Source organism: Nerophis lumbriciformis, linkage group LG22, assembly GCF_033978685.3.
Source record: "Nerophis lumbriciformis linkage group LG22, RoL_Nlum_v2.1, whole genome shotgun sequence".
Taxonomy (NCBI): Eukaryota; Metazoa; Chordata; class Actinopteri; order Syngnathiformes; family Syngnathidae; genus Nerophis; species Nerophis lumbriciformis.
The window spans coordinates 13,960,865-13,976,048 of record NC_084569.2 but is presented as its reverse complement, the minus strand read 5'-3'; the positions used below and the strand labels follow the sequence as shown (position 1 = coordinate 13,976,048).

The 15,184-nt window shown below is 44.6% G+C and overlaps 1 protein-coding gene across 1 annotated transcript; it reads left to right on the top strand.

The window, feature by feature from the left end:
- The first annotated feature begins 212 nt into the window (after nt 1-212).
- LOC133615542 (cytochrome P450 2K1-like) lies at nt 213-13,816 on the top strand. Its single transcript, XM_061974197.2, has 9 exons — nt 213-424; nt 497-659; nt 6,108-6,257; nt 6,328-6,488; nt 9,412-9,591; nt 9,665-9,806; nt 9,881-10,065; nt 10,142-10,283; nt 13,197-13,816. Exons 1-9 carry the CDS (start codon nt 227-229, stop codon nt 13,382-13,384), a joined length of 1,509 nt encoding a protein of 502 aa, XP_061830181.1. The 5' UTR covers nt 213-226; the 3' UTR covers nt 13,385-13,816.
- Nucleotides 13,817-15,184: the final 1,368 nt, after the last annotated feature.

Sequence of the window (15,184 nt, the reverse complement as noted above, 5' to 3'; positions counted from 1 at the left end):
AGAATCCAAACAATGCACCGTTGTCAAGTAGTACAGAGTGAGTAAAAGATGTTGAACACCTGACATGCCTCTATGAACTTTGTGTTTTTTATTTGAATTGATTTGTTTTGTTGACGAGACTGTGTCAACACGCCCACTGGAGTGTGATTGGAGGAACAGATCCTCCTCAGCTTTTATAGAGAGCCACTGAGCGTGTGCAGCAAGTGTGTTTGTGCCCTGACACAGCATGTTTGAAAAGCTCCTGCAGGCTCCTGCTTTGGCCTCCTGGTTGGGGCTTCTTGCAGGCTTGCTGGCCGTCTATCTTTTGTACTCCAGTTGGACTTTCCAAGATAAACAGAAGCGTCCTCCTGGGCCCAGATGTCTTCCCTTGATTGGTAACCTGCATCAGTTGGACCTTCAGAGGCTTGATAAGTCAATTTTTAACGTGAGTCATTCTTGTTTTTCATACTGATGTTTAAGTGCACGTGTTGCATGGACCTAACCCTGATTTGTTTAGTTGTCTAAAAGGTACGGACCGGTGTTTACCGTCTACGCCGGACTGAAAAAGGTGGTGGTCCTGGCTGGAAGCAAGACTGTCAGACAGGCTCTCATCAACCATGCTGAGGAGTTTGGGGAGAGAGAAACAAGCCCTTTATTCCACGATTTAACCAAAGGGCATGGTAAATATTTCACCAACTAAAATGAGCATTATCTCGTAGCTGGCAGGACTCATAACTAATCAAAATAAAATGTTGCGCCATGAGAATTGCTCTTTGTGCTTGTTGGTAGTTACAATTGTTTATGACAGCCCGTTACATAATTCTTGTGTATTCAGTGTCCCGCAGATCTATTTTTGGCTGCGGGAGTGTTTTCAGCGATATAGTGGGGGCCTAATATGACGCCTTTTTTCAAATTGCATAAATGGTAATGATAATATAATATAAAAAAGGCTAAAAAGTAGAGATGTCCGATAATGGCTTGTTTGCCGATATCCGATATTCCGATATTGTCCAGCTCTTAATTACCGATACCGATATCAACCGATACCGATATATACAGTTGTGGAATTAACACATTATTATGCCTAATTTTCTTGTGATGCCCCGCTGAATGCATTAAACAATGTAACAAGGTTTTCCAAAATGAATCAAATCAAGTTATGGAAAAAAAAAATGCCAACATGGCACTGCCATATTTATTATTGAAGTCACAAAGTGCATTATTTTTTTTAACATGCCTCAAAACAGCAGCTTGGAATTTGGGACATGTTCTCCCTGAGAGAGCATTAGGAGGTTGAGGTGGGCGGGGTTAGGGGGGCGCGGGGGGTAGGGGTTAGCGGGGATGTATATTGTAGCGTCCCGGAAGAGTTAGTGCTGCAAGGGGTTCTGGGTTTTTGTTCTGTTGTGTTTATGTTGTGTTACGGTGCGGATGTTCTCCCGAAATGTATGTGTCATTCTTGTTTGGTGTGGGTTCACAGTGTGGGGCATATTTGTAACAGTGTTAAAGTTGTTTATACCGCCACCGTCAGTGTGACCTGTATGGCTGTTGATCAAGTATGCCTTGCATTCACGTGTGAGTGTGTCAAAAGCCGTAGATATTATGTGATTGGGCCGGCACGCAAAGGCAGTGCCTTTAAGGTTTATTGGCGCTCTGTACTTCTCCCTACGTCCGTGTACACAGCGGCGTTTTAAAAAGTCATAAATGTTACTTTTTGAAACCGATACCGATAATTTCCGATATTACATTTTAAAGCATTTATCGGCCGATAATATCGGCAGTCCGATATTATCGGACATCCCTACTAAAAAGAATATACAACTTTTTATTATTTTGTATCAACCCATATTTTCCTTGTTATATTATATCGTTTTGCTGTGTTTTACAATTGGTGCTGCCCATTTTATTACTGCAGCATAAAACAGGCTGCACTTTGTACACTCCTAATTTATTAACATTTATTATTCGGCCCTCCCTGAATGTGAGAATGCAGTTTGGCAGACAAGTAAACTGGTCCTTTTATCTAGCGATAAAAAAATCCAACTTGAGGTTGTGGATTAATAATCATAATAATAATGGATTCAACTTGTTTAGCGTTTTTTTAGACACTCAAAGTGCTTTACCATGAGAACTGAGAATCAGAATCAGAATCAGGAATACTTTAATAATCCCTGAGGGGAAATTAAGATTTTCAGCACAATCCCATTCAAGATCAGACAAACATTACAGAGAGACAGAACAGGATCGCTGACGGGTCTGCCAACTTCTGGCGCCCCTTACAAAAAAAGTGAGAAACAGGTAAACACTGGGGAGGGGGAGATGAGAAAAAAAGATATTCAGTCTAAGCCTGGGCCCCTGGAGAGGGGGTCCAGACTGAGGCCAAGGGGGAAAAAAACAACTCATAGCCATAGCACACATAAACTTGTGTGTGAGGGAAACATCAAATAACACAAAGGACATTAAAAAAGCAGAGCTGATGCAACCAGGCACTTCTACACACAGCCACAAAAGTAAAACAACAACAAAACGCCATTGTCTGCTGGGGTGGGAGGAGCATGGCCAGAGACAGGAGCAGACCCAACAAAGCAACCAAGAGACGACTCCACCCTCGGCCGCCCACCAACTCTCGGCCAGTGTCCAGTCCGCATGGATGAGCGAGGATGCGTCTAAGGAGACCGAGATGTCCGATACCTGCTCATTCAGCCAAGACACTGTGAAGCTCAGCGCTCTGTCTCTTCATCCGCATCTCCTCCAGTCTCTCCAAACGGACTCTGGCGTGGCAGAGACCCAGCAGCTGGTCTCTATGGCCAAAAGGCTCCCGGGAGGCAGATCCAGAATTTCACAAAAAAGCACTGCAGCAGTCACGAAAGTGCCACCCCTTGTCACGCAGTCCCAAAGGGTCCAGAACCAAAAGGCCAAAAAAACTTAACACATGAAAACAAGAGGGAAACATCAGGAACACAAAAGCATACTTGCCAACCCTCCCGGATTTTCCGGGAGACTCCCGAAATTCAGCGCCTCTCCCGAAAACCTCCCGGGACAAAGTTTCTCCCGAAAATCTCCCAAAATTCAGGCGGACCTGAGTCCGCTTTCCCACAATATAAAGAACGTCTACAGTAAAGCAGTCCGTCTGCCGTAAACAGCAATGTTGTGACACTCTTAAACAGGACAATACTGCCATCTAGTGCATTTGATGAAAGCACTTTTGTGCGTGCCACACAGCAATGCATAATCAGAGAGGGTGTTCAGCATGGTTAGAAAGATAGTGACAGAGAATAGAAAAAGGAAGGACAATTCAACCCTTAACTCAACAATGAGTAGATGAGTGTTGTGTGTGTATATGTGTAAATAAATGAACAATTTTTTTATTTATATATATATATATATATATATATATATATATATATATATATATCCATCCATCCATCCATTTTCTACCGCTTATTCCCTTCGGGGTCGCGGGGATATATATATATATATATATATATATATGAAATACTTGACTTGGTGAATTCTAGCTGTAAATATACTCCTCCCCTCTTAACCACGCCCCCAACCACGCCCCCGCCCCAACCACGCCCCCCGCACCCACCCCCACCCCCCACCTCCCGAAATTGGAGGTCTCAAGGTTGGCAAGTATGACAAAAGCATGACACAAGAGCACAGAGCTCCTGCCAACAACATCGTCACGGAGGTGGAAGGCGGCGTCTCCAGCAGGCCCACCAAAGAAGATGGCGCCGTCTGCAGGCCCACCGAAGAGGTTGGCGCCGTCTGCAGGCCCACCGAAGAGGTTGGCGCCATCTGCAGGCCCACCGAAGAGGATGGCGCAGTCTGCAGGCCCACCGAAGAGGATTTTTGCAAATCAGTGTGATGCGCTAAGTTTACCCAGATCACTGTTTGTGACCCTCGGCGGATAGACCGTGAGGACTCTTTTTGGGACATCTTCTGGATTGTCTGGATTTAAAGGTACATGTCCCACAACAACAAAATTTGCTGCGTTGCTAGCGTCTCCAGTATCGTCACGAAGGCGACGATGCTGGAGACATTGGTTCTTAACCTAGTTGGAGGTACCGAACCCCACAAGTGTCATATGTGCATTCACCGAACCCTTCTTTAGTGAACACTTTAGTATGGGGGAACATATTCTAGTAACAAAGACTTAATTTAGAGTTTTTTGGACACTAAGGGAACATATTCTAAGTAACAAAGACTTAATTTAGAGTTATTTGGTTAGGGTTAGGGTTATAGGGTTAGGGCCAGGGTTAGAGGGTTAGGGTTATAATAAGGCTATGCTGAATAAGGCATTAATAAGTACTTAATAATGACTAGTTAAGAGAAAATATGTTACTAATTTGCATGTTAATAAGCAACTAATTAATGGTGAATATGTTCCCCATACTAAAGTGTTACCATGTTTTTTACTGGTGCACAAAATGAACCGTGCATGAACATCATCTTGTTCAAAGAACAAAACCAACACAGTGCATAAACTCACAACAAATTACACACCTGCAAATCAGTGTGACTTCTGCTGTTTCCGTATCCGTAATACGCCGATAGGGAGAAGTTTTTATTTACACGATGAGTCGGGTGTGTCTTGACCTCCACCGAACCCCTGAGCCCGACTCACCGAACCCCTAGGGTTCGATCGAACCCAGGTTAAGAACCACTGCGCTTGCAACTCAGTGGGACGCCCCGCCGGCGACGAGGAAGCTGGCGACGCCGTGGGACGGCCCGCCGATGACGATGTCGTCGTGGGAGGAGCCGGATCAGCAGGCAGCTGTACCGTTGGCGTGGGCAGGCCCACCGGGGTGGATGGCGGCCACCGCAGGCCCACCTGGGTGGAAGGCGGCGTCTGCAGACCCACCAAAGAAGATGGCAGCGTCTGCAGACCCACCGAAGAGTATTTTTGCAAATCAGTGTGATGCGCCAAGGTTACCCACATCACTGTTTGTGACCCTCGGCCCCACACCCAGAAAAGTACACTTGGGACAGAGAAATCCCCAAGATGGAAAAGGGACATGGTTACGCACAGGAAGTCCGGGAGAAACCGATACATCATCATCATAGGCATCCGTCCGTCAGTAGTGACGATGGGTTGCGCCTGGGGGAGTTCATTCTTTCTTGCAGCGGCGGCTGTGACTGTACAACCCCACTCTGGAGTGACAGTCTCTGGTGCAGTTGGCGCAGACGTATGTGGAGGGTTCTGACACAGGAGCAGGTCCCGCGTCACGGAGTTTCCGCTTTTGTCTCCTCGCCTGCAACAAGGAGATGTGCTTCTCCTCGGCACGGCGGGTTCCTGTAGCAACAGTGTGCCTCCAAACGTTGCGGTCTTTTGCAGCTTCCCCCCAGTTGTTGTGGTCGATGCCTGCCTGTTTCATGTCACGTTTTCACACGTCCTTGAAACGCAGTCGGGGGCGACCAAGGGGTCTGGAGCCTGTTGACAGTTCGCCGTACAGGACAGCTCTGGGGAGCCGGCTGGGGTCCATCCTGTGGACATGGCCAAGCCATCTGAGGCGGCGTTGGCTGAGCATGGTGAACAGGCTGGTGGAGTGAGCACGATCTAGGACTTCCATGTTGGGAACTTTGTCCTGCCATGAGATTCCCAGGATGCGGCGAAGACAGCGCAGGTGGAAACTGTTTAGCTGTTTCTCATGTCTGGTGTAGGTGGTCCAGGCCTCGCTGCCATACATCAGTGTGCTAATGACGCAGGCTTGATAGACCTGGAGTTTAGTGCGTGTGGATAGCTGGTTGTTCGACCATACTCTTTTGGACAGCCTGGCCATCATTGTGGCAGCTCTCGCAAGACGGGTGGCACGTTCTGTGTCGAGTGACAAGTCACTGGAGATTGCGGATCCAAGGTATGTAAAGGTGTTGACACATTCCAGAGTCTGATTGTCGACGGAGATGGAGAGTGGAGTTTCAGCATCTTGGCCCATGACATTGGTCTTCTTTAGGCTGATGGTGAGACCAAACTCTTTACAGGCAGATGAAAGCCTGTCCATCAGCCTCTGGAGCCCAGACTCGGTGTGGGATGCTAGAGCTGCATCATCAGCAAGTCCGGCAGAAACCGATGCAGTACATGACATGAAATTACAACAAAAACTTTTTTTTCTCCCACTTGCTTACAGGCATTGTATTCTCCAATGGTGATGGCTGGAAGGAAATGAGGCGTTTTACCTTAACGACTCTGAGAGATTTTGGGATGGGCAAGAGACTCAGTGAGGAGAAAATCACTGAGGAGTGTCACTACCTGATTGAAGAGTTTGAAAAACATGAAGGTGACTTTTTATTGACTTAAATCTACATGTTTAAGTTATTGTTTCTAAAGCATTCTGTCTTTCCTCTCAGGCAAAGCCTTTGACAACACAACCATCATGACCTACGCAGTTTCAAATATCATTTCTGCCATCATATTCGGAAAGAGGTTTGACTTCAAAGATCCAGTCCTCCGATACATGGTGGAACATGACAAAGAAATCATCCGTCTGGTTTCATCAGTTTCCCTTGTGGTACTGCATCAGCACATTGTGTATTTATAAGGCCTAAAAAGATGAGTCAGTTGCACTGCATTCCCTTATATGGACTCCTCAGACACTTTATTAGGTACACTTACAAGTAGCAACAGCGAGGTGGTGGTACGTAAAATTAAATTCTAATGGCTGTGATGAAATTGACACTAGAAAGATAGTTTTTTTTCGTAACCAAAACTGATACTGCCACTTTAGGGGTTTCACTAAAGTAAATAGTTTACTGTTACTGTTACTGAGGCATTAGGTGTTGATACAAAATACAAGTTCATACAAAAATAAGTGATTTTATTATTATTAAGTTAAAATCAATGAAAAAAACCACCATAGCGTGTTATGATGACAGAAAGCACAGCAAACAAGTACCGTATTTTCTGGACCATAGGCCGCACAGAATGGTCTATTTTTGATCTTTTTTCATATATTAGACCAGAGGTCGGCAACCCGCGGCTCCGAAGCCGCATGCGGCTCTTTGATCACTCTGATGCGGCTCAGCTGCATACTTGCTGACACTCACGATTTTTCCGGGAGACTTCCGAATTTCACTTTCCCGAAAATCTCCCGGGACAACAATATTGGGGGGGGGGGGGTGCCGTGATGGCAGTGACTTTAACGTCCGATTTTACACTGTGTGCCGGCCCAGTCACATGTTGTATGCGGGCTCTGCCCTACACACGTAAGGGACTGCAAGGCATACTTAGTCAACAGCCATACAGTTCACACTAAGGGTGGCCGTATAAAACAACTTTAACACTGTTACTAATATGAGCCACACTGTGAACCCACACCAAACAAAAATGACAAACACATTTCGGGAGAATATCCGCACCGTAACACAACATAAACACAACAGAACAAATACCCAGAATCCCATGCATCTCTAACTCTTCAGGGCTACATTATACACCCCTGCTACCACCAAACCCTGCCCCCCCCAACCCCGCCCACCTCAACCGACGCATGGGTATTTGTTCTGTTGTGTTTATGTTGTGTTATGGTGCGGATGTTCTCCCGAAATGTGTTTGTCATTCTTTTTTGGTGTGGGTTCACAGTGTGGCGCATATTTGTAACAGTGTTAAAGTTGTTTTATACGGCCAGCCTCAGTGTAACCTGTATGGCTGTTGACCAAGTATGCATTTCAGTCGCTTATGTGTGTCTGCAGAAGCCTCATACAACATGTAACTGGGCTGGCACGCTGTTTATACAGATTATAGAGGGCGCTAAAGACAGTGCCATCACGGCACGCCCTTATTATTGTTGTTTGGGTGAAAATCAGCAGACATCCGATAGAATAGTTGCCCTGAATTTCGGGAGTCTCCCGGAAAAATCGGGAGGGTTGGCAAGTATGACGCTGTCAAGCGCCATTCATATAAAACTCGCGGACCGCACTAACATTACATTTTCATATTAAGGTGCGGGCTGCAAAATAACGTCTCACGGGCCGCGTGTCTGGTTTATACATAGCACAAAGCAAAAAAAAAAAACTTTGTATGCAGTGTTATTTCATTTTAAATTTCAAAAGAGTTTTGTGGCTCCCATTGTTTTCTTTAATTTGTGAAACGGGTCAAAATGACTCTTTGAGTGGTAAAGGTTGCCGACCCCTGTATTAGACGCATTAAAGGAGTCATATTATAATAGTTTTTTTCTAAATGGAAAACACTTCCTTGTGGTCTACATAACATGTAATGGTGGTTCTTTGGTCAAAATGTTGCATAGATGATGTTTTACAGATCATATTCAAGCCGCTTTCTGACTGTCGCTTCAGGATGCGCCGTTTTGTGGGCGGTCTTATTTACGTGGCTCACCTTCGACAGCGTCTTCTCCCCGTCATCTTTGTTGTAGCGGTGTAGCGTGCAAGGACGGGAGTGGAAGAACTGTCAAAAGATGGAGCTAACTGTTTTAATGACACTCAGACTTTACTTCAATCAATAACGGAGCAGCATCTCCTCATCCGGAAACAACAACAAGGACACAGGAAATGTGTTCTGCTTTCGCCGTCTGCTTTTTCACATTCAATATGTTTTTTTACAATTATTTTAGTTTTGATACTACGGTTCGATGTGGGTTTATTGATTTTTAAATGTACCAAAAAAAATTTCGGTTTTGTACACTAGTGACACATTGAGGTTATTCAATGCCCAGCAGTGCGCAAGTCTGTTTCTGTATATATATTTTTCAAGCCGTGGACATGTGGCGACTTAAATTATTGTATTTTGAGAGGTATTTATTAAAGTCGGACTAAGTAAGACATCACTGAAGGCCTAGGTGGGAAATGCACGGCCCGCCACTGCATTTTAGTACACCTTGTATTGGACTACTATCTTACTTATTCAATTAAACACATTTACATTCACTTTTTAGACTGCAACAATTATAAAAAAAAAACCATCTACTTATCGACGACACATTGTAATATTTGCGAACAAAATAAAAGTTTATAAAATTGGATGTAAATAATAGTTTTATATTCTAAAGTAGTTTTATAACGTTTGTTTAACTGTGATAACAGTTAAAGTATTTACAAAAATGGGTTTTGAAAAAGAAAAAAAAATTAACATACAAGATTTTTTTGTAAAGAAGTACCGTATTTTTCGGACTATAAGTCGCAGTTTTTTTCATAGTTTGCTACTTATATATGTTTCTTTCCTTCTTTATTATGCATTTTCGGCAGGTGCGACTTATACTCCGGTGCGACTTATACTCCGAAAAATACGGTACCAACAAATGTAATTTAATGATTTAAATCTTAATTATTATTATTTTTTAAAGGCAACACTTGTATTTAGGAACCTCCTGCATCCAGTGGATATGGACAGTACACATTCACTTATTTGTCATTGTTTTTTAAAAAGTGATATTTGTATAGCTCACCAAAATAAATCATGTCCATTTTATTCCATGACAGATCTACAATGTGTTTCCAAAGCTGGGTCCTTGGATTAAAAACTGGAGGGATTTAACCAAGAACGTGGAGGATTTCAAGCAGCATTTATTGCACATAATAAACAAATTAAGGGAGACTTTCAATCCTGACATATGTCGGTGCTTTGTCGATGCTTTCTGCACACGTAAGCTGAGTCTGGAGGTAGGATGTCATTGTGTTTACATTCTCCTTAATGCAACCGTGCAGGTACAAAATGTATGTTTTCTATTGTTAGGAGTCTGATGCTCAGAGGGTGCACTACCATGATGAAAACTTGACCAACAGCATGATGGATTTGTTTGGGGCTGGAACTGACACAACATCAAACACTCTTCGCTGGAGTCTACTTTTAATGGCCAAGTACCCTCAAATACAAGGTGCAAATCATAATAATATTGCATGAGAGAGTAGTGGTAGAGTGGCATTACTATCAGTGGTCTATTTCCTGCAGATCGGGTCCAGGAGGAGCTTAGTAGGGTGGTGGGAGACCGTCAGATCACAATGGAGGACAGGAGGAACCTGCCTTACATCGATGCTGTCATCCACGAGACGCAGAGGTTCGCCAACATTGCCCCCACGTCCATTCCTCACAGCACCAGCAGAGACGTCACCTTCCAGGGATACTTCATTGAAAAGGTCAGTTGCTGCTCCGTGAATAAAGGATCCAAATCAAGTCAAAACATAATGTTTTTTTGTCACTTGGTGCACCAAGGGGACCACTGTGCTCCCTCTGCTGACATCTGTCCTCTATGATGAGAGTGAGTGGGAGACACCAAACACCTTCAACCCTTCCCACTTCCTGGACGAGGAGGGTAAATTCATCAGGAGGGATGCTTTCTTGCCCTTCTCTGCAGGTACAACCTCTCTTTCTTTCTTTTTCAAGACATTTATTGTCAGTGATGTTAGCTACATGTAGCTAAGCTACGTATCTTAACTACACTTTCCAGTAGCTTGGGAAGAGCTTAGCTACTTTTGTAACAAGTAGCTTAGGTACTTTTAGACCCATGTAGCTAAGTCGCTTACGTCAAAGCTACAAACTGCAAAGAGAAAAAATGGACTACGAACATCCATACATTCGGAGAAAATCCATGTTGGTGTTCGTATGTCATCCATCCGTTCATCTTCTTCTGCTTATCTGAAGTCGGGTTGTGGGGTCAGCAGCCTAAGCAGGGAAGCCCAGACTTCCCTCTCTCCAGCCACTTCGCCCAGCACTTCCCGGGGGATCCCGAGGCATTCCCAGGCCAGCCGGGAGACATAGTCTTCCCAACGTGTCCTCGGTCTTCCCCGTGGCCTCCTACCAGTCGTACGTGCCCTAAACACCTCCCGAGGGAGGCGTTCGGGTGGCATCCTGACCAGATGCCCGAACCACCTAATCTGGTTTCTCCCGCTGTGGAGGAGCAGCTGCGTTACTTTGAGCTCCTCCCGAAAGACAGAGCTTCTCACCCTATCTCTAAGGGAGAGCCCTGCCACCCGGACGGAATGGATTAAGCAAAGAAATCCAATTTTAAAAAACTGTTCAAACTCAAAGTGTTAACAATATACAAAGAGACAGCGTGGCGCAGTGGAAGAGTGGCCGTGCGCGACCCGAGGGTCCCTGGTTCAATCCCCACCTAGTACCAACCTCGTCATGTCCGTTGTGTCCTGGGCAAGACACTTCACCCTTGCTCCTGATGGGTGCTGGTTAGCGCCTTGCATGGCAGCTCCCTCCATCAGTGTGTGAATATGTGTGTGAATGGGTAAATGTGGAAGTAGTGTCAAAGCGCTTTGAGTACCTTGAAGGTAGAAAAGCGCTATACAAGTACAACCCATTTATCATTTATCATTTAAGAAGAACCATGATAAACATTCTGAACTTATTTGTGACGATCTGTCACTTCATTTCTGTTTGTGCTTCCTTGTTTTGTGTTTATTTTCTATCAGTGCTCTTATTTTGGTTCTATTTCCTAAATCTTGGGGCTCAACAACTGCAGCCATGCGAGTTCCCAAATAATCCTCGAGCCAGACTGTGACCTCGCAGGGATCCCTGTCGGCGACACTCAGCCGACGTTCTGGACCGCACGGTTCTTGGAGGACTTGAAAGCCAGGTTTGTGCGCTGCCAGCCCATAGCAGGCTCGGACCTTCTCCCTCCGCTTTGGCTGCCGGCTCCGGCTTTCTGTCTGGCTCGGCCACCACCACCTGCGCTCCTCCCGGCTCGGCCACCGCCGCCATCCTCTCCGTCTCCTGCTGTGCGACCTCCTGTACCGGCGCCACGGTGATCTCCTGGGCCGGCATCGCGTAGACCACCGGTTCCTACACTGCATCAAACGCCGGTCCCAGCACAATAATGGAGGGTGTCTGGCAGCCGCCTAGTGAAGGTAGGGGCTGCTACCGGCAGCGGTGCTGGGCAGCACACGCCGCTGTCAATCCTGTTGTCGCTGTCTCCGCTCACGACGACATCATCCTCTCTGGCGGGCTTTCACACGGTTTTGCCATCTTCCTCGTCACCGGTGGGACTCCGCACGCCACCACCATCTTCTTTGTCGGCAGCGGATCCGCTCATGACGCTGTCAGCATCGTCGACAACTCCTCCCATGACGCTGAAATCATCATCGACAACTCCTCCCATGACGCTGAAATCATCATCGACAACTCCTCCCATGACGCTGACATCATCATTGTCGCCGTTGGCTCGGCGACCTCCAATTCGTCGGCCAAAGACGCGGCCGTATTACGGACTCCCTCCGCGCTGTCGGCAGCGATCTGCAGGACCCCGGTGTTGACCTTTACGGCTGCTGGTGCGCCGGTACCACACGCAACCTTCTCCTCCTCGGCCAAGAAAGTGGCCGTCTTATGGACTCTCTCCGCGCTATCGACAGCGATGCGCGGGACCCGGTCATGGACCTTTACGGCTGCTGGTGCGCCGGTACCACTCGCTTCCGCCTCCTCGTCGGCCACTGATGTGGCCGTTCCGTGGTCGCCCGCCTCGCCTAATGCAGCGGCGTTCAACGCGTCACCGCCACCTGACTCTCCCTCACTGGTTGCGGGGACACTTGGCCTGGCGACCCACCGCCAAGTCCTCCCTCCACCCTTCCTTGACTTTTGAAATGTTTCTGTTTTGTTTCCAGGGGACATCTGGAATCTGTCCCTAAACCGAGGGGGTCCTGTGATGATCTGTCAGTTCATTTCTGTGTGTGCTTCCTTGTTTTGTGTTTATTTTCCACCAGTGCTCTTATTTTGGTTCTATTTCCTGCTTGTCCCGCTGAGCGCTGTTTCTCCCCTCGCCTGCGCTGCCAATCAGCATGTTTCTATTTCTGCCTGTTTCGCGCGCTCCTCAGTGCTCGAGGATTGACTTTATGTTTAGAACCTACATGCACGACTGCTTCCTTCTGTTTAATTATGTTAGAATCCTCTTACCTGATCCCCGTTCTCCTGGTTCCTGCATCTTGGGGTCACAACAACTGCAGCCATGCGAGTTGCCAACATTATTGATACACTTATTCATGTCACTATTTGAAATATAACTTACTTCACTATTATGTATTTATTTATTTGTTAAATTGTATTATTTATGGAGCTTATTGTGAATAAATTGAGAACAGGAATGGATGTGCAATGTAAAGGAAAAGGAGTAGTATTAAATAACCTTCGCCTCTTCCTACTCCTTTTTGAACATGTTGAAAAGAGAAACTGGAAATTGTGATGTATCATGTTGTAATTGTATGCATGTTCGAAATTAACTAAAACCATAAACCATTTTGTTTTAGACTCACCAAGATTCTCTTTGCAGGCCGCAGGGCTTGCATTGGGGAAGGTCTGGCCCGGATGGAGCTCTTCCTCTTCTTCACACACCTCCTCCAACGCTTTCGATTCACCCCTGCACCCGGGATGTCGGAGGACCAGCTGGATTTGACCCCAGCGGTGGGCTTTACACTCTGTCCTCTACCACACCAGTTATGTGCTGTGAGTCGCCACTGAGGAGGAGTTGTTTGGATAAAAGTATTAGGAGTGTCTAATATCTTTGCACTGAGTTTGTAAATTTAGGATCAATGATTAACATTATAATGGGCCAAAATATCAAAAGACTGCAAAGAAATATGACATTTTGAATGACTTTCAAATAATCCACACTGTTACTTATACTTACTCTTTTGTTATTAGAAAAGGTATTTGTAATTGTGTTACAGATGTCTTGTACGATACATATACAATGTTTACATAATACATAACGTAATACAATTTACACTCCATTTAAGTCAAACAAAATAACACAAAATGCAATTATAACCATAAAGTTTCCAAGACAAAATTGTATGTGTTTATATTTTGGATACTGATAAAAGTGTATAAATCATTTTGGGTGTTGAACCTTTTGTATAAATAACAAAAAACAACAACAACCTCATCTCATCTCATCTCTCTTTATTTACCAAACATTATAAAAGTCCATACACTTAAAAATTGTACATGATTTGTAAGTGCTTTGTAAAAGGGAAACTACCAGGAAGCTGTAATAGCTTATAAGTGGGGGTCCCAATACAGTACATGTAAGATAATAAGGTACAACATTAATAAAGTTTTTATTATGCTTACATGCTAAAACATTTCCTAAATCATTTCATACATTCACACATCCTTACAGTTTTAATGTGTACTCTGAATTCATTGCCAATATTATGCATATCTATTTCAGTATGCATTCTATAATTAAAGATGTTCATTAATTAATGTTACAAAAAAACAAACAATAATACATATATTGCTTTGTATGACTGGTATTGCTTTTTCATCCTTTGGTGTGGTATAATGTTGCAATAATTCATGTTTCAAAAGTTTTTTTTTTACATTTTCTCAATGAAGTAGATTGTGTGATTGGACTGTCAGGTTCATTCCAGATATTGATTTGGGCCTTTACACGTTATACTTTAGCTTGTGCCTTTGAGTTTATGTGCCCTTTAGCCAATTTTTTCTTCTCGTGTTATGTGTATGTGTGGAAGAGGTGATAAGAATTAACACACAGAGGTCATTCAGCTTATATACCACGTTATAAATCACACATGCGTTATGTAAAACGTTACTCTCTGTGAGTAACAACATGCAATATGAGAAGAAACATTGGACATTGATTGTATCAGCATAAATGGTTGGAATTGGGGGTTAAATCACCAAAAATGATTCCCGGGCGTGGCCACTGCTGCTCCCCTCACCTCCCAGCCGGTGATCAAGGGTGATGGGTCAAATGCAGAGAATAATTTCGCCACACTTAGTGTGTGTGTGTGACAATCAGTGGTACTTTAACTTTTTAACTTTTAAAATGTGGTGATGTCCTTACGTAACATCACCAGAATGATTGACAATTAGGAGGACCAAGAGTCAACATGATCCACCCATAAATAAATAAAACAAATGGCTTATCGATAAGCCATTTAAAAATTGCATTTTTTAAATATTTATTTATATGTATCATTATTCTCCTACTCATCTTTCCAGTAGAGGCCTCTCCCCTCTCACTTTCTGTGCTCCTCTGCCCTGACTCCTACAGGTCAATAGGGGTTGTGGAGTGAATATTATTATTATTATCTACTGATGATAGTCATACGTGAATGAGCTCAGCTCCTGTTCTCCTCCATGTGTAAAGTGAGAAACACAGCTGATGCTCCAGAAGAAAGTAACCCCAAAGATAGCAAATGGTAAAAAAAGAGTACACATTTAACTTTATAAATAACCAGAACCTTCATGATGCATTCCAGGCTGACTAGCTAACTAAGTAGCAGCATT